General features: G+C 48.7%; 1 protein-coding gene across 1 annotated transcript in view; it reads left to right on the top strand.

Annotated features, from left to right (window-relative positions):
- Nucleotides 1-26755, top strand: part of LOC100011951 (ATPase family AAA domain containing 3A) — a 67379-nt gene extending 40624 nt beyond the window's left edge. Inside the window, exons 8-16 of the mRNA XM_056796033.1 lie at nt 2366-2521; nt 3289-3345; nt 4052-4177; nt 5903-6027; nt 8995-9046; nt 11095-11165; nt 13911-14078; nt 15335-15443; nt 26402-26755. Of these exons, the coding sequence (XP_056652011.1) occupies nt 2366-2521; nt 3289-3345; nt 4052-4177; nt 5903-6027; nt 8995-9046; nt 11095-11165; nt 13911-14078; nt 15335-15443; nt 26402-26569 (1032 nt within the window). The 3' untranslated portion in view covers nt 26570-26755. The remainder of the gene's footprint in view (nt 1-2365; nt 2522-3288; nt 3346-4051; nt 4178-5902; nt 6028-8994; nt 9047-11094; nt 11166-13910; nt 14079-15334; nt 15444-26401) is intronic.
- The last annotated feature ends 176 nt before the right edge of the window (nt 26756-26931 follow it).

The following is a 26931-nucleotide window of genomic DNA, read 5'->3' as shown; positions in this document are numbered from 1 at the left end:
TTATTGCATTTATAGTGACCAAATGCTAACATCAGATGGAGAATTTTAAGGCTGCCAGCCATGAGAAATTTACTTTTGGGGTGATTGTGTGTGGATATTTTTAACATCCTGCATTGCCCTCTGCTCTTGAGTATGTCAGAACCACAGGTTTTGGCTATCCCCAAAAGGCTTTGAATTTATATCTGCTGTTCAGCTCTGAGTGACCGTGCTTCACCAAGTTCCAAGAACATCTTCTCAGAATACAAAGCTGGCAGGAATGGCTTACCCACTGGATGACAGGCAGGCATATAGGCCCCAAAAGAATCTCAACAGGTTTAATCTAGCACCAGGCTAAGGCTGCCGGGAGGGAAATCAGCAGGGAAGATGTCGTCTTGCACTTGGGTACAAAAAAATGGCCTTGATATGAGTAAGATTGGGAGGGCAAGGATAGGGAATGATTCTTTTTCAAAAGGGGGGGGGTGTCAAGTGTACTTTGAGCTCAGTGTGATGGAGCAGCCAGAAAGTGAATGTGGTCTTGAGCAGCTTTAAGAGAGCCAGGGCTTTTTGAGGTTGGCTGCAGGGTGATGAATTTCTGGCTTCAACGGCTCTCACAGCTATCTCCTAAGTGTGTAAAGGATGGGGGGAGGGGGGTTATCTCTAGATAAAAGGACACGTTCTTGAGATCTTGAAATAAATGCCTCAGTGGCTCATAGGCCTTTCATGATATCAGAAATGTCAGCTCTATAATTGTGCACCTTAAGCCTAGAGGCGGTTAATACCCTTTGATTCCCTACTGATTCTACTGAGTAAATGTACTGGGAAACACAGTGGTTGATGCTTGAGCCCCTGCTAACATGGGAGGTGTGAGTGCTATCAAATTTGGGGTAGCAGGATGGAATGAGTACATCATTAGTATGAGAAATGAGATTTTTGTCTGCAACCCCTCAACATTTTAAATATGCCTACAGAAAACATTAAGGTGATGTTCCCAGAAATGTGCCATAGTCTATTTGGTTGGGGACTTTGGGGAGGAGGGAATGTTATTAAGGTGGTCGGCCAGGCCTGAAGATGCTAGGAAATATATTCACTGAACTCCCCTGGTAGAATTACAGAAGTCGAGAAACGTTCTGATGCTGACTTATTTTTAACTGTTAGTGTGTGTTCCCGTGGGACAAGCATGAATAGAGCTGCCTGGACCAGTTATGACGAGTTGGGTCTCTGAGGGAGTCCCCCCTCCTCTTGTCGATTTTGTGATTCTTCGTTCTTCTGGAAAAGTAGGCTGTGGCTCTTCAGGTTGTCCATCAGTTCATGGTTTAGTGGTTTAGTGGGTTGTATGTTAACAGGCAGAAGATTGAGTTTCTTCTACTGCTTTGGTTTTGGTGCCTGGGGAAAACATGATCGGACAGTAGGTTGGAAGGGGAGAGCCTTTTCTGGTCCTTTGGAAACCATTTCAGAATGAGCTAATAGCATCTCCTCATCTAGAGACAAATTCCTTATTTCCACTGTTTTGGTTCTTACTCCATCATTATCTGCTTTAAGAAACTTGGCTATAACAATCCTGGCAAAGCGGGACATTCTTCTGCTGTACTGTGCATAAGCATAAAATGGAGGAGGCCTAACAGGCCTCTGGAAAAAACTCTCTCCCAGTTGGTGACAGCGCTTCTGTGTGTGCCCACATGCCTTGTAAGCACAGACTCAGAAGGTCATAAAGGCTGCTGTGTTTCGTTCTCACTTGTCATTGAGGGTCTCTGTCAGCCTAGGTTAAATGATAATTAGTCCAAGCACGTCCCTGTCGACTTCAGGCTTTCCTGCCCTTGAGAGTCCCAGGCTAGACTTGTCTTCTGACCCAGGGCAGAGTGGACGCAGCACGCCTTGGTCCTTGTAGTTTTGTACTGGGTGCTGATTGTGCTTCTCTGTAACCCCAATTTACTTAGCAGCCTTAGGTCACAAGATCCTGATGGAGAGACATTCATAGCCCTCATGTCTGAGAAGTCAGCATGCAGGGTGACTTAGGGCCCGAGGGCTGTTCAGTCTTATTACTGACAGCTTTGTAAATAGACAGGCCAATGCCCAGTTTATTAAAAGCAAATAGAATTAGGGTTGGTTAATAGAGTAGAGTCTGAGATGCCATTCTCCATTCTTCTTCCTTTTGTATTTCTTTCTCTAGCCCTGACCCGTCTACTCAGCTAAAAGAACAGATAAGGTTCTAACTTGAAGAGAAATTCATGCCACATTTCCTACCTTGTCACATGAAAATCTCTAAAACGTCAGAAGTGATCTTAGTTTTTCTTGAAGTTGGTATCACTGACACTCCAGCTGGTCCTGCAGGGAGATGCCCGCATTGGCACATCGTGGTGACCTCGTCTTCTCCTGGTTCTTTTCACAGGCAGCAGGATTAACGCTGCTAGCTGTCGGTGTTTACACAGCTAAGAATGCGACAGCAGTTGCTGGCCGCTACATTGAAGCCCACCTAGGGAAGCCCTCCTTGGTAAGAGAAACTTCCCGAATTACGGTTTTAGAGGCCCTGAAGCACCCGATCAAGGTAAGCAAACCCTTCATAGGCCTTCCTGCCTCCTACTCTCCCTCTACCCTAACAACACTCATTTTGTATTCCGAAAATGTCTGTACTTTCTAAAATATGGATGGCTGTTGTACCAGTGTGGATGTAACCAAACACAATTCATATTGTTGCCCTGGTGTCTCAGTTCTTCCCAAAATCCCGCCCAGAATTTGTTTCTGAAAAGATTTTCTGCTTGTCGTTAACTCTGGCTTTTCAAGAAAACTCCCTTAGTTATGTTTCATAGATTTGAGAGAGGCAGAGGCTATGTATACCTTTTGACCCAGCAATACCACTATTAGGTTTATTTCCTAAGGTGCAGGGAAAAAGAACCTCTAAATGTTCTGATATTTATGGCAACTCTCTTTGGGGTGGCAAAGAACTGGAAAGTGAGGGGATGCCCAGCAGTTGGGAAATAGCTAAACTAGTCATGGCATATGATTGTGATGGAAAGACCTATATGAACTTATGAGGAGTGAAAGTATGTCCACCTCCAGAGAAAGAACCAATAAACAGAAACAAGCAAGACATCATTTTATATGTACATAGAGCTGTTTGTCAAATGACGCCTTCTCCAACATGGGGAGGGGAGGGAGGGAATTCCTTGGGAATTTTCATGTAACAAACAAATTTTAAAATTAAAAGAGAGCAGTTAGGCAGTGTTGAGGCCCCCCACAAACCTCCAGTTCTTGAATCGACTGCCTTTCATGAATGTCCTAAGTCTGCATTCCTACTCCTGGTTCTCTCCCCAGATTGGCAAGCGTTTAGCAAGTAAGCCTCAGGATGCTCTGGAAGGAGTTGTTCTCAGTGTAAGTAATTCCTTGGGCCAGGCACTGGTTTCCTTGTTTTGTGAAGCTCCAATCGAGGCCTTTTTTCTGCTTTATAAATATTCCAGATCTTCTCATACCAATGATTCCGAACTTCACTAGGTTTGAATTATTTTCTTCTCTTCTCCCAAAGACAGAGTCAAAAATCCAATAACTACTTCTTTGAGATTGAATCATCTTTTTCTGCTTGTCCATTTATCCAGATGTGACCTTTAATGATGATAATCTATTCAATATTGGCTCTCTGACCACAGGCAGTGAGCTGTCTAGCAGTTAAGATGAGTATTTCTAGAACTCCCAAAACAGAAAGGAAACCCTTCTGGAAATGGCCTCTAATCACTAGCCAACCAAACTGCAATGCGTGGCCTTCCTGTTTTTCAGGCCCCTAGGTCATTCATACTGCTTAAATGTAGTTTGTTTTGTGGATCATGAAACCAGAATTGTTCACCAAACCTTCAGAAAGGATGATATAGGAACTAAAATAATGAAACATGCCCATTTTCCCATGGACTTGTTAGTCGGTAGGCAGAAGACAGTATCTATGGTAAAGCATCAAGTTATTTCGTTCTAGGCCAGCATCTCTGGGCTTGGATTCAAGTCAAACCAGCTCCCTACCTCCCTCCACTGCCTTAGAAATCCAGAAAGTGTGACTTGTCCCTTGAATAGTTTCTTTTTCATCCTTCTGCAGCCTAAACTGGAGGAGCGGGTCAGGGACATTGCCATAGCAACAAGGAACACCAAAAAGAACAAAAGCTTATACAGGAATATCCTCATGTATGGACCCCCTGGCACAGGGAAAACACTTTTTGCCAAGGTAACTACAAAAAAAACCTGTCAATCCTGGCACAGCAGAAAGCCTGCGGTGTCAAGCACATGCAGGGCCAATGTGGGAGATCAGTCTCTCTCCCTCCCCATTTCTGTGCTGCCACAATTCAGCTCAGCCTTTGCCCCAAGAACAGGGGGGGCCAAGGAATGGGGCAGGGAGGGAGGAGAGTTTGAGTCCCTTGTATTGGGGAGGGCCTTGTGCTAAGTCCTCCCTATCACATCATTTGGCTGATGTTTTCAGCTCTGTGATTGACTGCCTTTCAAGGGTCCCACTACCCGTTATTGTAGAGACCCTTAATCTCTGGCCACTGGTTCACGCTCGAGGCTGCTGCTCTCCGCGCATGTGGGATGGCTGGCTCAGGTGTCATACATAGTGGAGAGGGGAACGGGGAGGAAGCCAAATTTTGATGGACAGTGTCCCTGACATCATCCACTGAGCATATGGAAGGGAAATAATCCCTTGTCATGCGCCGTCTGTGAGAATCTGCTTATGAAATACCGATGAGGAATCTCATTTCCAGCTCTATTAGTCTCATTTGACTCATGGTCAAATACCCTTTTTACTTTAGTAGAATAAGGCATCCAGCATTTATCTGAATTCATCTGATGCTTTAGGTGGTCCTCATGTTAAAAAGCTCCTAACAGCCTTATAATGGTAGAGGAGGACTGAATGCATGAGTAATTGTTTATTCTTTTGTAATCCTTTTCTTAGCTTATTTACTTAGAAATGGTCATTAAAACTGTCTTTTAGATATATACACCTATTTTTAACAAAAATAGTTTGAAAGGCTTGCCAGAAACTTAAATTTAGGCCTTATGAATCATAACTTTCATTTTATTAGGGACAACCTCAAGACTAATCTTTCAGAAAGTAATGGGGAGGGGGAGTGGGGACCGCTGGGTAGCTCAGTGAATTGAGAGCCAGGCCTAGAGATGGGAGGTTCTGAGTTCAAATGTGGCCTCAGGCAATTCCTAGCTGAGTGACCCTGGGCAAGTCACTTAACCCCCATTGCCCCCCCTGCCTTGGAACCAATACCCAAGACAGGATGGTAAGGGTTCTTAAAAAAAGAAAGTAATGGAAGTTCAGAGAATTTTTCCCTGGGGAAGGAATGAGGGTATTCCTATTGAGGAAGTCATCAGGCCTCAGAGAACTATGGCATTCATTCTAATAATCATTTTTGCCATCTCATAGAGATCATAAGAGAGAGAATTTAAACCCTATGATTAAAGCAAAATTGAAGTGGATTGGCTATTTCGTTTTTGTTTTTTAAGCCTTTACCTTCATACCTTCTATCTCAGAATTGATACTAGGAAGGGTCTGGGGTCAAATTTGAACCCAAGACTTCCCATCTCCAGGCCTGGCTATCTATCTAGTGAGCCACCAAACTGCCCCTTAAAGTGTTTGTTTGTTTTTTTTTTAATATATTTTGTTTTTAAATAACTTCAAATAAGAAATGACACCTGAGTCAGCAGACTAAGATGGTGATTTTTTAAGAATGTGCATTCTTTTGAAGGATGGTTATGTCTTTTTCATTACAAAGTGAAGAAATGGTTCCTAGTGATTTAAAAATTCCTAATTTCCCTTCATTTGTATGACAGAAGTTTTTGCTTATTCTTTCACCTATTAAATCAACATATGCTTATATTTTGAAGAGGGCATCTTTGTGGCATCTCCCTCCCTAACATTTCCCCTTTGTTTTTTTCTTGCCCATAGAAGTTAGCCATGCATTCGGGTATGGACTATGCCATCATGACTGGTGGTGATGTTGCCCCCATGGGGCGAGAAGGGGTGACTGCCATGCACAAGGTCTTTGACTGGGCCAATACCAGCCGAAGAGGGTGAGTTGATGAGCCCTTGTGGCTCTGACTAGGACAAGCCATTTCTGATGGGGAAAAGGGACGCCTGTCTGGAGGCGTGCTCACCCGAACCCTTCAGGTATTACTGTGACAGATGGCCTATCGGTTTACAGCCCGTGTCCCATTGTTTCTAAACACAAATGGCTTTCCCACTGGTCATCCCATTGAAGATCCAGCTTAAGTCTGAGATTCCCAGGGGCACTTCAGCTGGCTCTTTGAGTCTGCCTAGTGTTGGGAAGAGGGAGCTCAGAGCCATTTTGACAAGGTTTTTTCTGTGGGTACCCATCACTTTGTCCACATATGCATAAAGAAACTTCAGTGCAGCCAGCTCTGTGCTCACTATATTGACCATCTCTAGACTCTGGGCCAAAAAATAGCAGCTAATTGTTGATGTATGTGTGTTCTGGTTGGTTCTGATAGGTATCCTTCTGGCATACTTAAGATGCATGAGATGGGACAATAAAGCGTCCTGGGAATGGGCTGGAGGGATCCTGCAGGCTCTTACGGGGCATACGTGGGGAACTGATGTTGGTTAAAGATCATTTATATGCTTGTCTATCGGCAGGGTGGGCGACCCCTGTCCTGTGGAGCCAGATAAACCTGCCCACTGCAAAGAAGGGGGATCCAGGGGCTTCCCTCAGACCTCTCAGTGGCTCATGAGGTCCATGGAATAATATACAGGAACCCAGGGCACCCTGATAAAGCCTGTTTTATAGGACAAAACTGCTTGGCTCCAAAGGGGGCTGCATTGCCAGCGCATCTACCACTCCACCTCCAAGCCTCTCCCCTTCTCCCTGTGGGGCTCCCGATCTGCTGATCCCCCAGAGGCCTGGTGTTGGCCCCTGCTGAATAAATTGCCTTATGTCCTATGTCCATTGCCTTATGGTCTCACTACCTTCACATACCCACCAAAGGTGAGTCGGTTTGGCTCACCCACACAAAAGAAAAGGAGGGATTGAAGTGAGGTAAACTAAGTCATTGACCAAAAACATCTGTTTTTCCCTGGGAAAGTAGAAATCAGAACTGAGCTTTCCTGTGAAGGTCAGTCAGCTCAGAATAGTTAGAGTCCATGAGAAAATAACTCCCTTAGTGCCTGATAAGATATACAACGTGTAGCCTCTAGGCGATAAGGCTGCTCGCTCCATCAAGGCTATGTCTCATGATGAACATTGTTGCTTTGTGTCTTGGCCCTATAAAAAGTGCATTGTAACTTCAGTCCGGTGCAGCTTTCACTAAGAAGGTTTGCCCTGGCCAGTAATAAATACATATTGGTTCCATTAATTTGAAGTTCTGGGTGTTTGGACTCGCTTTATGAAGTGCCCCACTTCAATGCATTCATCAAGAGCCTTTCAGGTATGACTTAAGGATATTGAAAACTTAAGAGAGTTAAGCTTCCTGTTCTCTCTGCCTGCTCATCTCATCCCAACCATATGAGTGTTAGTAGTATCCTTCTATCCTAGGAAGAGAGGGATAGGTGTAGTTTTTAGGTGTATAGGCCTTTGGAGAAGTAAGTACTGTTGGGAGTTTTTAGGCAAACAGGGTTAAGTGGCTTGCCCCCAGGGTCACATAGCTAGGAAGTATCTGAGACCAGATTTGAATTCAGATCTTCCTGACTTTGCTTTTCACTATTCACTGTGGCCCCCATCGTCTGCCCCAGTTCTATTGTATTTAGAAACTCTTTAGGGCCCCTGATTTCATGGCTTCATATTTGTGGCTTCCTGGCTGTGTGTACTCCTGCCACTAGCAGGGATCCCAGGCCCTCTAGTCTTAACAGACAGCCTTCCCAAGTTGCCATTGTAGCTGAAAACTAAACAATCTTAGAGCCAGCCTTCACTGGGCTGGTCCTCAGGTGATACAGGTGTGCAGTCAGTGACCAGGCCCAGCAGCTCTTACTTTGCTGGCCTGGCCTGGCCTAACCTTGCCTAATCTCCAAGTCCTTGAGGAAGAAGGGCACAAACACTCCACCCTCTAGACCATACTGCCACATTGTTGATCACCAAGAATTCAGTATCTTTCTTTGTTATTAAGTCACTACATTCATTGTTCGGTGTCTGATTCTCACATCCTTTAGATCTGAGGACGTTGCCAGAAAACTTAAGATTGTTGATATTCTTCCTCTTTTTTTTTCTTTAATTTTTATTTAGAATATTTTTCCTTGGTTACATGATTCATGATCTCTCCCCCTCCCCACCCCCCACCTCCATTCTTTCCTTGCCCCCTCCTGAAGCCAACAAGTAGTTCCACTGGGATATACATAGATCATTGTTCAAAGCCTATTTCCATGACACTCATATTTGCAGTAGAGCAATCCTTTAACATCAAAACCCTAATCACATCCCTGTCGTACTATGTGATCGATCATATATTTTTCTAATGCATTTCTGGTTCCTTTCCTCTTCTTTTATACACCAGAATTTCCTTGTTCTAATCTGACTTGATTATACAAAGGGTGCCCTGCTGTCATCCATGGGTCTAGAAACTGACTTCTTTCTCATTTAGTTCAAGGCACTTAAACCTCTTCATCTTATAAGACAAAACTGTTGGCCATGAAGGATTCTTCATTGCTCTTTGTTAGATTCTTAAAATTAGGTGATATTAGAGATGTGTCCTTAACGCTAGAAGTGAAGTAAATATTTAAAGTGTTTACATTTTTTTAAAGATATTTTCTCATTGCCTACTAAGGGCACATTAAAAAAACAACTGTTAATGTTCCTTAGGTGTCTGGTGGGGATGGATAATTTCATGTCACAAATAGTTTAAAATCTTCCAGTCCTCTCACAGGAAAAACTTATGGTTCCTAGCAATAATGCAATAATGTCTTTTAATCCATAGAATCCCTAGGGAAACATGCCAAGATCTCGTGTCTCCAACACATTTGAGTTTCTACCCAGAACTAGGGAACTGCTTCCCTTCTCACTCCCCTCATCTTTATTTTCTTCTTATTTGTAGCCTCTTGCTATTTGTGGATGAAGCCGATGCCTTCCTGAGAAAACGAGCCACAGTGAGTATCTTTTTAACTTAGTTTTTCTTGTTTTTAGTTCCAGATTCATTCTTTCCCTCTGCACTATCCTCACCCATTAAAAAGACAAGAAATATTAAACCCATTACAAACATGCAAAACAAATTTCCACTTTAGCCATCTTCTGAGGGCATGCAACCAACCAGTAAGCCCTTTTTGTACAGCACTCATCAGTGTGTAGCACAGTCCATTACTAGACCACTCTCTTTTATTTTCATTTATTAGATTGCTTCAGCAGACTAAAAGTAACAGACAGATTAACTCCTGCTCAGATACTATAAGCCAAGGAAAGAGAAATTCATTTGGCATTTGCTTGGAGCAATATTTGTTGTGCCTGGAAAATTCCTTTCCATCTCACTTTAATAAGTCCCTTTTTAACTTTTTTTTATGGGTCATGAACAGATTGTTATCACGAACAATGTTTTGGGGCATATAATTACCCTTTCCTGACCCAATAAATTTTATTTTCCAACCTCCCAAGCTTTATGTTTTATCTGAATCACAGACTTTTTTTAAAAAAACAACTATAAAATAATAACTGTCGAAACCTTTTTACAATATCAGAAATAACTGAAATTTAAAACTATGGAATTATTTGTGATTATATGTACAACTTTCCTATTAAGCATGAATAAAACAAAGATATCTCCTTTCTCCCTTGTTTGACACAGTTATAAAAATGCTAAGAACAACAAAGATGCAAAAGAAAGAAATTAACAGCATAAACATGGACAAAGAGACAAAAAATTATCATTACCTGCTGATGGGTGCTGATATGTTAGCTTTCTTGGAAACCATACAGAATCAGTAAAGAAACTAATTGAAAGAGAAATACATCTTCGATAAAATAACAGAATGGAATATTAACTAAAAAAAGATTTCTTAATACCAATAACAATGTCAAGGAGGAAATCATATGCAAAACAAAATCACATCTACAACATACATAGAATAACTAAGACAATTTGTTTAGGTACACACAAGCTTTGCATAGATTATGAATTGCTCTTAGAAGCATAGCATTCTTAGAGAATAACTGATAACTGACGGGATTTTCATAACAGATTTATGGAGTGGATTGCTTTATTATTTATACTATCAAAGAAATCCCATAAAGCTGGGCAAAATAGCAAAATTCATTTGGAAGAACAAAAGGCCCAGAATCTCAAGGGAAAAAATGAAAGCTTCCAGACCTTCAATTTATTTTCAAGCAGTAAATATCAAAATTGTTTGGTACTTATTATAAATAGGACAGCTAGGGACAGTGAGGTGACTTCAGTGGATGGCGAGTCAAGGCCTGGAAAAGGGTCCTGGATTCAAATGTGGCCTCAGATGCAATCTAGCTGTGTGATCCTAGGCAAGTTACTTAATCCCCATTGCCTAGCCCTTACCTCTCGTTTGCTTTGGAACTGATACTTAGTATTGATTCTAAGAAGAAAGCTAGAGGTTTTAAAAAATAAATAAAACAGGTAATACAAAGAAGAATAAAAAACTATTGAACTTAACCTCAGAATTCATTAAATTTTGAGAATACAAAGATCTGCTAAAACCAGAAAGCTATTTGGCAGAAACTTCTTCCATTGCTCCTCCTGGGTCTCCCTCTGGGGCCAAATGGAGCCTGTCTAATCCCTCCTCATCTGCTGGCCAATCCTTCCAGTATTTCGGGGGTCACCATGGTCCTCTGAGGCTTGTTTTGGGATAAAGCTCCTAACTTGAAGGTCTTAATCACCACCAGGTTTTATTGTTGTTCTTGTGGGGTTTTTTGTTTAATTATTTTTTTGTGTGGCTTGGAAAGTCATTCTCCCTGTAATATTAGATTTATTCATATACTCAGAACAACCTATTTAGGGTCTGTTTCTGATTAGTTATCACCTTGTTTGTTGTTGACGGCTGGCCTAAAAACATGTACCTTTAAGGGATGGACTGCAGCCTGATGCTTTAGTTACTTAGACTACAGTCATTAGGAGTCACATTTGTAGCCTTGTCTACATCCTGTGTGACTGACTACTGTCTGAAATACATCTTTTCAGGAGAAGATAAGTGAAGACCTACGGGCCACCTTGAATGCATTCCTTCACCGGACAGGCCAACACAGCAACAAGTAAGAATGCAGAATGAGGTGGAAACCCCGTCTCCCAGTGGGCCAGCAGCCACACTCTCAGGCACTAGGTTTAGATCCAGGGTTCAGATTCTGTCATCCTGAGTTCTGTGAAATTGTGGATTGGGCGGGGGGGGGGGGCAGGGGGAGGCAGGATGCACAACTAGGTGGCTCAGTGGATTGAGAGCCAGGCCTAGAGATGGGAAGTCCTGGGTTCCAATCTGGCCTCAGACACTTCCTAGCTGTGTGACCCTGGGCTAGTCACTTAACCCCATTGCCTGGCCTACTGCTCTTCTGCCTTAGGATGGATACTCAGTATTGATTCTAAGATAGAAGGTAAGGGTTTAAAAAACAAAAAAAGAAGATTCTGGCCTGAAAAATATGTATACGCACACTCATTCTTTACACACCCCACACACACTTTGTTCACTTGAGACCTTCCAGGCCATGATGTTCCTGAGTTGTGTTTAGATCAGTGGTGGTTCAGGCTGACATGTTAGCTAAAGAAGCCTTGGGCACTAACCGGTGCGTGGCTCCCCATTCTCCCTAAATCAGAAGGACTTAACCTCTCCCACGATCTGAGCACCAAGGATGAGCAATCTGTAGGAGAAGACAGGCTTTGCTTGAATAGGGCTCCCTCAGTGTAGGAGCTGTCCTGACAGGTGTGCTTGATGCCTTCCTGCCTGGTGGGGTGGTTTCTTCCCCTTCTTCCTTCATCTCCATGGTATCTTTCCTCAGCATTTGCATATTTGTCTCAATTCTAGAATGTCTCTGGCTGTGTGGTCCACCAAGTGTATACAGGGAGGTGGCCGTGAAATCCAAAGAGAGCCATTGTGATGACTCAGAGGTTCCTAGTAGCTACTTCTCCCCAGGAAGGACTTGGGCAGTCCGATTCAAGCCTCCCTGCCCAGACGCTACTGTTCACTTCCTTGAGGAGGGCCAGCACAGACCACTCACCTGAGTTGGCCCTTCCCGGAGGGCGGCTTTTAGAAGTCCCTTTGGTTGAACTAGCCCTGCCTCAAGACTGTCCCTTCACTCTCAGAGTATTGTAGCCTCAGGAGCCTCATCAGATAAAAAGGGGAATCGTGTCCTTGTTGCCTGGGGGGGGGGGGGGGGTCATTTATAAGAAGGCAGAGCCAGGAAGGAAGAATAACCCCTTCTGCTTTTATAAAAGGGGGACTGTCTCCTATACCTGTGAGTTAAACCACATTTGAAGTTTCTCATAGAGCTTTGGAGAAAAAAAATCCCTGATTGCTGTGTCCAAAGCATCATGGCTTAGTTTGAGATCAAGATACCCACCCGGTACCTATCCAGCAGGGTAGCTCCCAGTGACAGAAGGGGCCAGGACCCTTGGGGGTGAGGTCACATTAACTTTTTGGTCCGTTGTCTCCTGACTAGCTAGGGAGGAAAAGCCTTAAGCAGGAAAGACTCAGTGAGGCTCTCCACAGAGTAGACCAGACTTTGATTTAGTTACCCCTGAGGGGCATTTCCTGAACTCTGTCCCTCATCCCTCACCTGTTCAGGCTTGTGTCTTGCTGGCATTGAATCCTCTTGTCAGCTTTGTGTATATACACTTTTTTTTTTAACTCTTATCTTCCCTCTTAGAATCAGTACTATTGGCTCCAAGGCAGAAGAGCAATAAGGGCTGGGCAATGGGGGTTAAGTGACTTGCCCAGGGTCACACAGCTGGGAAATATCTGAGGCCAGATTTGAACCCAGGACCTTCCGTCTCTAGGCCTGGCTCTCCATCCACTGAGCCATCCAGCTGCCCTGTCTATATACACTTTTGACAAAAACATGGCGTGTTTTGAATCTCTTCTGGTGTCTGAGCCACACTTTTGAAATCAAGAATTCCTGAAGACAAAAAAAGAACTCCTCAGTAAAATCCACAGGGAGTAGCTGGGATTACTCAAGGAGATAAACAGAAGCCATTCTTTGTTTGGAGTTTGTCACCTGCCTGTGGTCATTTATCTTCCTGGGTGCTCTGTTTTTCCTTTTAGGAAAGTCTTTATTGGAAGTCTTTCCTGGGACTAATGGCAACTAAATGGTAACGCAGCCTTTCAAGAGTCCTGTGGAGATGGGAATTCTGAAGGCTGGGGCCCTTTGCGGTTCTGTGCTTCCAGGGTCTGGGGCTGCATCAGGCTGGGCTAGGGCTTCCGTAGCACCATATGAGAAGTTCTTTTCTGCTGAGAAATTGGCCTAGGCAGGCATGGCTGGTGGGCTGGTGGGGCTAGAAGCTACGCTGCTGTGCAGTTCCTAGAGCAGAGAACGTGACCCACATGGGACATGGATTCCATCTTCTGTGAGGCTTAGATTAAACAGATGGTGAAAGCACACTCGTGCATTGCAGTAGCATCCACTCGTGTGGAAGAGAGCAGATATGCAGGAGCCCCGGCAAAACTTGGAGCACCTGAAAGGAAATCCTCCTGGGAGGGAGCGATGGTGCGAAAGAGGGGACGTCCCGATCCCTCTGCCCTGGACTGAGAGGAGAGGCTGCCGCCTTTGCCTCCTTTGTCTGTTCGTTTGGAGTCTGCAGAATTGTGTCAAGTAGACTTTTTCCATTAAACTGTAGTATGTACTGAGGAAAGACTTGGGGGGGGGGGGATTTCCTCCCAGACGGGGACTCGAGACAATGATAACGAATTCTTTTGGTAAGGGCGGTTTCGAGTTCATGACTATTGCGCCCAGTGATGATCCCGTGCTAAAGACACACGCATGATGATGATCTCCTTTGGCTTATCCCAACAGGTTTATGCTGGTCTTAGCAAGTAACCAACCTGAGCAGTTTGACTGGGCCATTAATGACCGAATAGATGAAATGGTCAACTTCGACCTGCCTCAGCTTGCCGAACGAGAGCGCCTGGTGAGAATGTACTTTGACAAGTATGTTCTGAAGCCGGCCACGGAAGGAAAACAGTAAGTGTGCAGGCCTCCAGGGCCTCCGCTCCATCGTTCAGGTGCCACGTGCCTCGGCTCCCAGCGTCTCCTAACCCGGATGGAGCTGGTGCTCAGCTGCCCTACCCAACACCTCCACTGCCTCAGATCTCCTGGGCCGTTTGTGAGCCCCAAAGCCTAGAGGCCATTAAGAAGTTCATTCAGAGGAACAACTAAGTAGCACAGCGGATCAGCTCTAGGCGTGGAGTCGGAAGGACCTGGGTTCAGATCTGGCCTCAGACACTCCCCAGCTGTGGGACCTGGGCAAGTCACTTAACCTCCCTTGCCCAGCCCTTGCTCTTCTGTCTTAGAACTGGTACTAAGAAAGTAAGGGTTGAGAAAAAGAAGCAGCAGTTCTTTTTTGCCCGTGTGTGCTGCCAGGCCCCTGTGCTGTCGGGTTTAGTGGGTTTGCAGTCTCTGCTGCATTTCTTTCCTGCACCTGTTTTGTGCTGGGAACATTTTGCAGAAGGCATCCGTGGCGCTCACAAACATTGTTTATCCACTGGTGATCTCATTGTTTTGAGGTAAAGTGGCCCTTGATTTCAGTGTCTCTCCCTCCATGGACAGGGCTCAGAGCTATTTTGAGCACTCAAGAAAGAAGTTGGGAATTGGGTCTCCTCAGCTCAGGAACTCTGGGAACGATTGTCAGCAGGGAAGGGACATGATCCACAGCTCTTTGATGACTCACAGCCAGTAACTGGAGCCCCTGGGAGGGCTTGTTCCTTTCTGAAAGAAGCTGCTTTTCTGGGCCCCACAACCCCTATGTCCTGGAGAGGAAAGGGCCTCCTCCAGGCTCTTCTGTGTGTCCTGGTTCTCAGGAAGGGTGGTTTTCAGCCATTGCATTTCCAGCTCTCCGTTTTTTTCCCTTGACCTGAATTGGGGCTCTGCCTGGCATGCTCATTTTCTTTCACAATCACTGCTATCCTGCCCCAGAGGGGTTAGGCACAGCTGGTCCATTAGGCTGGGAGTTCCTTGGGGCCACGGGCCACGGCAGTGCCTGGCACATAGTATGTGCTTGACTGACCACTGAACTACTGGGGCCATCAGTGTAAGTCCAGCCTCTCAGTGGTAGAAGCTGCCCTTAGCCAGCACAGCCACCATCAGCAACACGTATGTGCCCCAGGAAGGTTGTACTAGACAGCCTCTGAGGTCCCTCTCCCCCCTAGCTCTGGGCCCTGAGAGGTGGCTGCTCCCCAGAGGGACCCAGTGCTTACCCCCGACTCTCCCCTTCCTTTCAGGCGCCTGAAGCTGGCCCAGTTTGACTATGGGAAGAAATGCTCAGAGGTAGCCAGGCTGACTGAAGGCATGTCTGGGCGGGAGATCTCACAGCTCGCTGTGGCCTGGCAGGTGAGTAAGGAGGGTGCCTGGTGATGCCAGCTGCTGCCACCTCCAGAACCTTGGTCCCCATCTGACTGTTCACCCATGTAAAGGCAACATTCAGCTCAGCTTTGGGCTTTTCCTACTGCAAAGTGTTATCTTAGATTCAAGGGTCTCAGAGCAGCCCCTTCAAAAACCCACAATGTGCCTCTCCTGCTGAACGCCATCCAGCATCAGTAGCCTCCTAACTGTAAACTAAGAAGCATTGAGATGACTCGGGAAAGGGATGGTTCTGAACATGGGGGGGGGGGAGCTCTGGTTCCAACCCTTGGTGCTCACCCCCTGAGCCCATAGCTGGGGAGCCAACGGTCAGACAAGGGAGCAAAACGTTAAAGTTTGTTACTTGGGTTGGCTCTCACGTGGCAGGACCAGTAGATCTGTCCTTGTAAGAGCTGCAGGTATTTGGTGTTTTGTTGAAGTTCTTGTCCCGAGGCCAGGCCTGGTGCTCATTGATGGAGAGGTCTCCTAGTGGGTCCCCTCCTTTCCTTCAGCTTTGTAAATAATAACCTGCCGCTTGGTTCATCTAGGGATTCCTTTGTGGGGGAAGGATGGGATTGACTTCATATAAACCCTGCCAAAGGAGACCCGTCCTGCCACTTCAATTCTCTGGCCCTCCCAGCCACCAACATACAGGCAGACCCATGGCTGGGGCAGCCCCCTCCACACTCTCCTCTGCCCTCCACTTTTCTGATGAAATTCCTTCAAACTGTAATGTTCCTGCCGGTGATTCGCATTTTAGCACTGAATATTTGCAAATAGGACTGTACAAATAATTAGGCAAATGTTGAAAATGACAGCCACAGAAACAGCCATCCTAGCCTGATGCTGCCAGGCTACATGACTAAATGGGTTTGTTTTGCATCCTTTTTAGAAAGCATGATAGAGTCCCTAAGTCTGTTCCCAGGAGCTATACTGCTTAGGAATGACTGGGTCTGCCACTGAGCCTGGGTTCAGAGTCCACTGCTGACATGGACCTGCCTCGGTTTCCTTGCCTGTAACCCCCAAGGAGGTTGTACTGGATGGCCACTGTGGTCTCTTCCTGCTCTAATCCTGGGATCCCCATTATAAATGGTCCCCAAGTTCATAGGTTCTACCCATTGCCTATTGTTTCCTTTTTAGCCCATTTATATGGGGCTTAGGGGGCTAATTCATTTCATTCCTGTGAATTTTTACAACACAATTTATTGATTTGACTTCAAAAGCAAAATTTCCTTGAATCTCTTAGCCTCTCCCAAAATGACACCATCCATTGTCAAGAGAAACTTTAAGAGATGAGATATGAGTGGGAAGACTGACTTGCAGTGTAAAGGGGATTTGTGAGATTGGTGCTATGCAGGGATTCTTAATTAGAGTGCCTTCAGCCTCAAATTTGAAGACATCTTGCCTATTTAATGGTCGAGTAGATAGAAACAGCCCCCGGGAATATCTCGATGGGGCCTTTGGGGCCTTGACCTGCTGTCAGCCTGTTCTCCAGAGCACATTTCTGTTGTTGGAGTAAGTCGCCCGTGTGGTGTCCTGGAGCTGCCACTTAGAAAGGCTTGGCTGTGAGGTGACACCATTACCCCCCCCCCCCCAGCCTAAGCCCCCATTTCACCAGCTCCAGGCCTCTCCTTCACTTAGGTTCTGGGTGATAGGGGAGTGACCACCACTTGGGTCTGCTTCCCTTTCTAGACACATCTCATCACAACTAGAGGTACAGAGCAGGCCATTCCTGCTTCGGTTGACTCCAAGGAGTGACTTCTTCCTTCCACTCCCGAAGGGACTTAGTTCATGAAAATATCTGGCAGAGGCAGCTGGGTGTCCCAGTGTCCTGGGCTCAAGTCTGACCTCAAAACAGTTCATTAGTTGTAGGACCCTGGGCAAGTCATTTAACCTCCATTGCCCAGCCTTTACTGCTCTTCTGCCTTGGCACAAATAGACAATATTGATTCTAAGATGGAATCTTGCATAATCTCCTGTGACAATGAGTGTGTGTCCATGTGTGTTGGATGTCTGCCTTACCTGCTGGCTTGGCATTTCTGTTGGTTGGCATCATCAGGGAGGACCACATTTTCCATATAAATCAGCCTGATGGCATGTCGGTTTGATGGGGGCTGCAGTACCCCATGCTTTGTTCCGTTTTGTCCTCTTGGTAGGATTCCAACTGAACCCTGGTTCTCTGGTGATGGGATCGGGGTTTTTGTCAACGCCTTTTCCAAGAATTGATTCCAAAATACGCAGAACAAGCTCAAATGGAGCCTTCTCCCTGCGCCTGCTGCAATGTGTCACGTAGTGTCCAAGCCAGCCCTGCAGGCGTGAATGGGGACGAGTAAAGTGCTGGGCTGTGGCTGCTGGGTGATTCATCTCCCTCAGCTGCCGGGATGATCCTATGGTGGCCCCCCAGAAGCTTAGCTAAGACGATCAAAGCTGGGAGGGACTGGAAAGGGGTCTCCAAACCCTTCTCTTGACAGATTGCCGGGACTAGACAACGTTTTCCAAACTCCACGGGCCCCCACAGGGAGAGGCTTCAATGAGAAGGTGGTATTAAAGAATGAGGAAATTCAGCAGGCGAAGGGGCCTCTGTGGCAGAGAGTTAGTCATGGAAGCAGAGGGCACAGAGGAGAAGCCCTTCGGCAAGAGGGGGCTGGCCCTCGTCATTGGGGAAGTCAGGAGATAAGGTCTGGCCTGTCCATCTGTCAGGGCCTGGGCAGAGTTTGAACTTGATTCACAGGATCAGCTCTCTGACTAAGAATGTGATGAGGACGGTCTGGAGGTGAGAGGGCAAAATTTGTGGAGTGCCTGACCGGCAAAGCAGCCCAGGAAAGCTGGGGGGCTGGACCTTTGGCCAGACTTGGGCTCGATTTTCTTATTCCAGTTATTGAGTTGCGATTAGATGAAATAAGTTCCGAAAATCTGGCCTTTTAAAGTTTTCTCTTTCTAAATGGGTTCAAGTCAGTGAGGCCAGACTGCCATGCCTTTTCCTTCCCATCCCCATCCTGAGTAAATGTCCTCATGGCCTGGAGCAGCCCTGGGTCATCTTGAAGATTGCTGTGCTAAATGCCAATGCATTTATTGCTCACGGTAGTAAAAGTCTGTTGTATATCCAATTAATGATTCCTATTTTGGTAACTGGTTTTTTAGATGTACTTCTTTGCTCTGGAACGCTCAAACGCAGATGTGAGCCTAGACAGCCATTTTTGGTTGTCTACACATCACTTTAACAGTGTGTTTGCATCCTGTCATTTTAAAATTGTGTTCTCTTGAGGGCTGAGTTGCTTTCTGTCTCCTCACACCCTTCCTTTGGACTATTTTCCTGTCCATTTATACCTTTGCCAGCAGGGAGAGCCTCAAAAGGGAATGAAAGTCACTGGGGCCGGCTTTCCTGTTTGTCACTTCGAAGGGGAGGCCAGGGTTGTCTGGGGTAAAAAGAGACTTCTCTCAGTTAACCGTGAATGGCATGTAGCCATTTCTGCCTCAGACGTGATGGTCTGTGACAGCAGAGAGCTTTGCTGGTCTGACCAAGAAGGCCAATCCATTCCTGGTACCCTGGGAGGGAAGCCCAGGATGGCATGAGTCAACTGCCCTGGGAATAAGATGATCAAGCAGCCCCTGGAGGGAGGCAGTGGATGGATCCCCTGGGGTGACCGTGACCTCAGGGCAGCCTTAGTTTGTACTCCAGCCAAGCACTCCCCAACAAGTCCAAGTACGCGCCTCTCTTGTACCCAAGAGTGCCTGCAGCACCCACTGGAAAGGGGACACATACTTGTCATTGAGTGTGACCTGATGTGGAGAGTTCTCGGTCTTCTGTTAGAGTGAGGAGGACATCTTGGGGGGAGTCAAGACATTTCTCTTGTGGTGGGACCTTGAACAGACCAGTTATCTGCCCTGGGCCTCCATTTCCCCTTATATAAAGTAACATTAATGGTTAGCATTCATATAGTATGTTACGGGGCAGTGGCCTTCTTGATGCATGTTGGGGGGTGGTAGAAGCATAGCGTCTTACTGGAATTGTGTGCTGGGAGCTAACATGGCATGGTAAAGGATCTTCCGATTCCTCAGTACATGCACACGCATGCACACACGTGTGCTCACAAATAAGTCACCTCAAAACAAAGGAAGCCTGGAGGAACCCATCTCCCTTGGGAGTGACACAGGCGACACAGCATCTGGGAGAACTGGCAGAACTGGGAGCAGCCCAACCCACTGCCGTTCCATCAGCGACAACAAAGCTGCATCAGGGAACAAGCCCAGCCCAAGCCAGTCCACACAGGCCTAGGAGGCAGAAACCTGCAGACTCCGGGGGCTACAGGTGAGCCGAGAGGAGGACTGGCTGAACGACAGGAACTATGAGCTCCCAGAGCAGGGGACTGACCCGGCCCATGAAACAGCTAAGGTGCTGAATAAAGCTGGACAGAACACCTACAGACCTCCCCAGAGCAAGCCAGCAGGGCCATCTCCTGAGGCACGCTGAGTCACCAGGCCAAGTACCAGAGAAGAGAGCTCTGCAGGCCTGGAGCAAGGCACCCTCTACCCCAGGAACAGAAGAATCTCAATAAATAGATAAGGGAACGGGGGGACACCTAGAACATGGAGCAGAAGACCCCCCAAAATCCCTGATCTTAGAACGTTGCTTTAGTGACAACACCAAAATACAAACTCAGAAGAAGAAGACAGTGCCCAAAAGGAAACATGAAGCCTCAAAGGAAAGGGTGTCAGACCCCAAAAGAGCCTCTGGAAGAACTTGAAAAGAAGTCACGTAGAGCTTTACGGTTTGCAAAGCACTTCTTTTTCTTTTTTATTTTATGTGCATATTTTATTTTATTGTTTAACCCTTTTATCTTAGTATCATTTCTAAGACAGAAGAGCAGCCAGGGCTGGGTAACGTGACTTGTCCAGGTCACACAGCTAAGTGAAACAGGATTTGAAAGCAAGTCTTCCGTCTGTGTTGTGACCTCCTGCCCAAGTGAGCTAGAGCTGACTCTCTTGGACCACAGACATGTAGAAACCTGGCCAGCTCTTCAGACCCAAAGCTGTCCCAACCAGGGGCACGACTCCGCCACTGCAGCACCAAACTGGTGAGTGGCTTGTTCATGGAGATCAGTGGAGTCGGCCGATTACCGGCTGTGCTTGGGGTCCCTTTTCTGACCAAAGTAACTTGGTGTGAAATGTGCCTTCTTAGAAACACTTCTGAATGTCCACACCCAAACAGCCAGGGCTGTGTGTGAGCTGTGGAGCAGAGACCGGACTGGAGGCCCCGGGACCTCTGGGACTTGGGGAAGCCCTTTCACACCTCTAGGCCTCCCGAGAGAATGGGACTGCACTAAATGGGCCTCTGCCATCCCTTCCCTCTCTCATTCTGACCTGAAGAGTCAAGGGCTGGCAGGGCCACAATGAGGGCTGCCTGCCAAGAGCCCTATTGCACCCTCCCCTTCCCTGGGAGCCAGGCAGCAAGCAGTGCTCTGGAAGATTCTCCCTCTGCTAACCACAAGAGAGAAAAGGTCTGTAGAACAGGGCTCGGTTTTAAGAAAAATACCAGCCGGTGTGCATTTGCGGCTTCCTCGCTTTTTTGCCGTCTCTTGTCTGGCACTGCTGTTTGGCCTCCGAGCAGGTCAGGGTGGAGAGATGTGGGTTCACACTGCCCTGTGGCCAGATCCCATCCTGAGGGCTGTGCAGGGGGAGCTTGGCGGAAAGGTAAGTTCTCCTCTGAACTCTACCCACCTCTGCCCTGTTGAGGCCGCCTCCATCCATGGGGTCGTCGTGGATCTGAGAGGTGAGATGCTGCTGGGTTTGAAGGGTTCTCTTTTGCTTTCCAATTACGCTTATTAAAACAGTATTGAAATGCTGGAAGAGAGTGGCCCTTTTCTTTTGCAAATTGTAGAAAATTGCTTTGTGGAGCAATAAGGAGGCCGTTTTCAGAACATGGTAATTGACTTTCCCCAGGTCAGCCGGGCCTCATTGAATCTCCTTTATCCCCTCCCTGTCTCCTTCAGGCCTTCATGACCCTTCCCAGGTTGTCCCACTGTTACTAAAGGCCTCCTGGGCTACGGCTTCTCTGTTTGCTTGGGGTCTCAGGCCTTGCTGGGTTTCTTAGAGGCGGGAGCCATGGTTCTAAACTGAATCTTATTGGTTTTCAGGAGTTGGTGCCATTAGAAATAATCACTCAGCAATGTTGTACATGCTTTTCCTAATCCTTCCTAGCTTCCCCCTCTGCAGCTTGGGGCTCCCTCCTCTCACTGAGCTTCCTCAGCTGTCCCCAATATCTCAGTTAGCTGAATATACCCTGAAGGGCTTTGGGTGGGAAGGGGGAGGGAGTGGAAATTTCGTTGCTAGGTGACGGGTTCTAGTTCTCTTTTCGCAGCATCTGGGGAAGCTGTTTGAGGTGAACAGAGTGGAAAACCAAATCGAACCGAGGTAGTTTAGGATGGGCTGTGCATCCTCTGGTGTCAGTCTCGGAGAGCCGTGCGCAACTTTCTGTCAGATGTCGGTCATGTCTGCCTCCTTTGCAGAGATGCTGTGGTTTTCTGGCCATTCTCTGGGGACCCATCACCAGCCAGGTGATTAATGCTTAACCATTTCCATTCAGCCCCAACCACAGGAGGCTGGCATGGTCTCTCTCTTCAGAAACCATGAAACAGCGATAATGCAGACAATTGATTTCCCTTATAGATTTAAGCCCTGACTTGACCACACTTGCTTAAAGCCATTTTCAGATTTCACTGTTATTCCCAGCAGCTCCCACGTGTGGGCAAGGCCTTCCCCTTGTGGCTTGGGACTTAGTAGATGCAGGACCAGGCCTCCCCCTTGGGCTTTGCCCTTGGTCAGGAGTCAGAGGCGATATTCTCTTATCCCCTTATTATATGTGCAGTGGATTGACCCACTGGCCCCTTCCAGGTTTTGTTGTTGAAGTGCAGGACTCTGGGAGATGTATTTGAATAAAGGCAACCTTCTCAACACATGCCACAGAGATCTTGGGATTTTTTTAAGATATGAAATACAGATTGGGATTCCATTTGGTCAGAACTTTCCCTCATAGGCTTAGTGAATTAGCCATGGTAGCTGGGCCTTCCAGACTGGTGGACTGTTTAGATCTGGGCCAGCACGGAACCTGAAACGCTGTGAACGATAACCCTGGAAAGGTGAAAGCTAACTACCATGGGAAAGTATTTTGAAACTTCTCCGTTAACATATAGGAGCTGACTTTTTATTAGCCCATCCAGATTAATTAAGCACCTACTGTGTGTCCAATGTGCACAGAGCTCTATCCATTCTCTTCCTATAAGCTTCACAACAGTGCCTGACCTAGACTGTAAAACTCTATTGAGAGATAGTCGGCGATACTTGGAGTTATCACTGTTGAGAAGGAAGCAACACCGGGGCAGGCTCCTCGGGCCTCAGATTGCTTGTCTCAAGATTGATGGATGTAATATTTGAGTGAAAACAAAAGAATTTAAGAGAGCCCAGGAAAATGATACAGTGAAGATTGCAGGCGTGGCCATTTCATAAACTGTTTTTAAGAAGTATTTTTGAGATCAGAAAACAAGTGAAAAATTAACTATTGAGACGTTTTCGGGTTTGGGTGTGGGGTCTAAATTGAGGTGAGGCCCACCTGTTCTGCATGGGGGCCATAACCTCCAAAGACATTCCATAATCCATTCCTCTTGGTTCTCAGGGCTATTTCTTATTCATCGGGTCAGGTTTAAGACTTGAGTCGGTGGCCTCCAGAGGATCAGCTGCCTCCTGGGGCTCAAGTTCCTCCTAAGACAGATGGGCCTGAGTGACTGCCTGGGGTCCTTTCTGGCTCGGGCATTCCCACTCTGATACCCTGCTTGCTCCAACTAGCTAGAATCCCATTGCCTGGAATCTTTCTCAAGGGAGGGACTGTGGATTGCTGCTTCCGGAACTGCGCCTCACCGCGTGTCCCTTGTCCAGAAGGGAGGAGACATGGGTCAGTGGCACCTTTCCGTGCGGCTTCTACCTACATTGACCCTCCAGCTACAGCCCTCCCCGTTGCCCCCGGGAGCGTGGCACGGCGTGGGTCGGCATGACCTGGGTCACTGGGAGCGCTGAGAGGACAGGCGTGCTAGTCTTCTGGGGGCCGTATCGACACCCAAAGCCGGGCGCTCTCGACATGTGTCTCCGCTTCCCAAAAAAGCAAGGCCCGGCAGTGGGACAGCGGGAATGGCAGGAGGTGGGAGTGGAGAGAGTTATTTTTGTGCTGACAGATATATTTAGAAGCATGTTCTGCTGTCTCCATCACAGACTTAGCGCGTTCCCGCGGAGAGGGGAGTGATACCCCAAACGAGGCTCCCGGCGGGCTTGGCCTTAACGGGCGGCGTGGCCGGTGGCCGGCCCAAGGCCTCTCCCCCACAGAAACACGTGGCTTTCCCTGGACAGTTTGCTGTCGGCGCACGACTCCTCAGGCGGAAGGCGAGAGTCAGTAAGAAAGCTGGCCACAGTTCTCTCCGAGTGTCCACTGCTGGCCATTCAGCTGGGCACGCTGGGCCTGCCACAGGGGCTCAAGAGCAGGAAATCGTGGGGGAGAAACTGGAAAGTTCAGGACACGGCTGGTGTTTGCCGACCGAAGGCCGGAGCTTTAGAAGGGCAGATTGGCAGAGCCGCCTCCTAGTCAAGACGGTTTCTGAGAACAGGCTTGGGATTCTGGACCGAGGCTTCTGGCCACAGACAGGGTACGCCTAGCTGACTCCTGACTCCAGGCCTGGCGCTCTGCGCTCGTGCTCATAACCGCCCTGGGAAGCAGCCAGTCTTGCCGAGGCCCAGAGGGGAAATGACTTGCTCAAGGTCACCAGGCCCTAGCTCTCGCATGGAATATTGGGGCATACCAACAGCCCCAAACGGCTCCACCTGGCCACACAGCTCCTGACACCCGAGTGCCACAGGCAACCAGCACTGGGTGCTGGCCCAAAGGGGCACGCTTCCTGTCGGGCAGCGCCAGGCTCTGACTCGAGGCCGCAGAAACCATTGTGGTGCGTCTATCCGGCGTGGCCGAGTGGCGCCTCTCCTCCCCTCACCCCGTCCTCCAGCGGAGAGCCGTGCCTCCCAGAGACGTAGCGCTGCTCCCAAGAGAGGGCAGAGCGAAGGCCAGAGGCCAGCTCAACCTTGGATCGGGGACAGGTGAGAGGCAGGGGCCGCTCTTGGTCCTTGTGGCGATGGCCAGCCACTCGGCCAGGAGCCGCACCCGTGGAGATGCCACAGACGTCAGAAGGCCGGACGGCCGGACCTCCCCCCGAGGGACAACAGAATCTGGCACGCTGCAGATCTGCCCTCCGAATGGTCTCACGCCGGGCCTCTCCCAGGCTTTCTTCACTGCGTGCCCAGAGAGGGGAGCCAGCCGGCCTCCAGCGTAAGTCACCGTACTTTGGACAGAATTGGGTATGCGTTCAAGGCCCTTCCCCATCCCGGCTCTTCTCTCCGTGTTCTCCGGCCCACCTAGACCTTTCCAACATGGTGCTGCTGCAAACCAAACAAGGGTCAGCTGCCGTGGCGTGACACAGGCAGTGGAGCCAACTCTTGCCTTTCCCTTCCATCCTGGAATGGATATGAAGTATCCGTGCCGAGGCACAAGAGTGGTAAGGCCTCGGCCTCGGGTTAAGTGACATGCCCAGCTTTATTCGCCGAGGACTTGAACCCAGGACCTCCCCATCGCCATGCCTGGCTCTTTATCCACTGAGCCATCCGGCTGCCCCAACTCATCTTGCATAAAAGCGCTGACGGTGGCCTCGTTGTCTGGGCTCTCCTATCACTAGGCAGAGTCGTACGGAACTTGCCGTCCCCTAAAACCTCCAGGCCGTTTTCAGACGGACGCTATTGAGCCACGCGTCCCCCGCCGTGGGCTTACTGAGCTGTTGTGATTTTAGATGTGGCCTTGCTGAGTCTCATCTCGTCGGATCCATTCTTGGGTTCTGACTTGTGTGGACCTTTCTGGGTCCCATCATGCCCTGGGCTAGTTTGGTGTCTGCACATTTGATCCACAGGGTCTGGGATGCCCCGCCGGGGATCTCGCATCCAGCTCTGCTTGGCTTCGCCTCCCTAGCGCATGGGAGCAGCCACGTGGCTCAGGGTGGAGTGCCAGGCCTGCGTTCTAGGGTGGCCTCAGACACTTGGTGACCCTGGGCCAGTCACTTCACCCCCATTGCCCAGCCCTTCCCACGCTTAGAGTTGTTACTGAGTCGGAAAGTAGAGGTTTAAAAAATGACAGCCCACATTTAGCAGCACTTTGGGGTCTGCAGAGCACATCCTAGGCAGCATCTTATTTGATCTCTAGAATAAACCTGTCAAGTAATCACTAGGGTCGTCTCTGTCTGACCCGCGATTTAGCCACGCTTGTTGGGCCCAGTAATAAGTAAGTGGGGCAGGACTTGAATGCGGGTCTTGGGACTGCCCAATCCAGCCCACTTTGGTTCTGAATCCTAGAAAAGAAAAGGCATGAGAGTGCTGGGCCCATGGGGGGGGGGGGTGGTCCTCCGCCCCACGCCTTTCCCTGGGGCGCAGAGCTGCCAGCCAGCCAGGGCGGGGCCCTTGTGTAGAGCCTAGATTGGAATCCAGGACAGTCGGTCACAAAATTGGTCTTCTAAAGGCTTTACTGGTTAGAAAAAAGAAAGTGCCATGGCTGTGGTGGAGGCCCTGCGGTAGGGGAGCCTCTAGATCCCTCCAGAGCGCTTCTCCGGGCTCCTTGGGCCTCTGCCTCCCGTCTTGTTCCCGGGTTGCCTGCATTGGACGCGCCCGGCCCGGCCGCGGGCGCTCGGGCTTGTTCCTCGGCCTCCGGGAGCGCAGAGCGCGCCAGGCTCTTTGGGGCCCGGGAGGGGGGCCTTGAGGCCAGCCTCTGCCCTGGGTGCAGCAGCGCTTCCTGTGTGCCTCGGCGGGTCTGGCGGGGAGGCTGGGGGCGGGGGTGTCCGGCCGCTGCTCATCCCGGCCTTGTCCTCTCTCCTCAGGCCTTGGCCTACGCCTCGGAGGACGGGGTCCTCACGGAGGCCATGATGGACGCCCGGGTGAAAGACACCATCCAGCAGCACCAGCAGAAGATGGAGTGGCTGAGCACCGAAGGCCCCGAGGGCAGCAAGGGCCAGCCCGTCCCGCTCCTGAGGGCCAACCTGGGGTAGGGCCGCAGCCCCGCGCACGGGACGAGGAGCTCCGCCGAGGGGAGGATCCCGCGTGGGGCCGTCGGAGCTGGCCCGGGCACCGAGCTGGCCGCGGCCCTGCCCCGCCGCTTCTGGATTCTTTTGAAGTAGCCTCAGAGCCCACCCAGGCCTGTCACGGCGGGAGCCACATTAAAAGAACTGCCACGACTCCCGGCTGCTCCTTTGTGTGTCGAGCCCGAGGCCTGCGCTCTCCGGCTTCCTCGTGGGAGGGAAGAGAGCCAGCCAGAGCTGGGGAGCGAGCAGGCCCCCCCTTGTCTCCCTACCACAGCGAGGCTGGGGGGCCGGCCCCTAAACGCCCCTCGGGATGCTCCCCCCTTTGTCCC

Source organism: Monodelphis domestica, chromosome 4 (genome assembly GCF_027887165.1).
Source record: "Monodelphis domestica isolate mMonDom1 chromosome 4, mMonDom1.pri, whole genome shotgun sequence".
Lineage (NCBI taxonomy): Eukaryota > Metazoa > Chordata > Mammalia > Didelphimorphia > Didelphidae > Monodelphis > Monodelphis domestica.
This window is presented reverse-complemented; position numbering and strand designations above follow the sequence as displayed.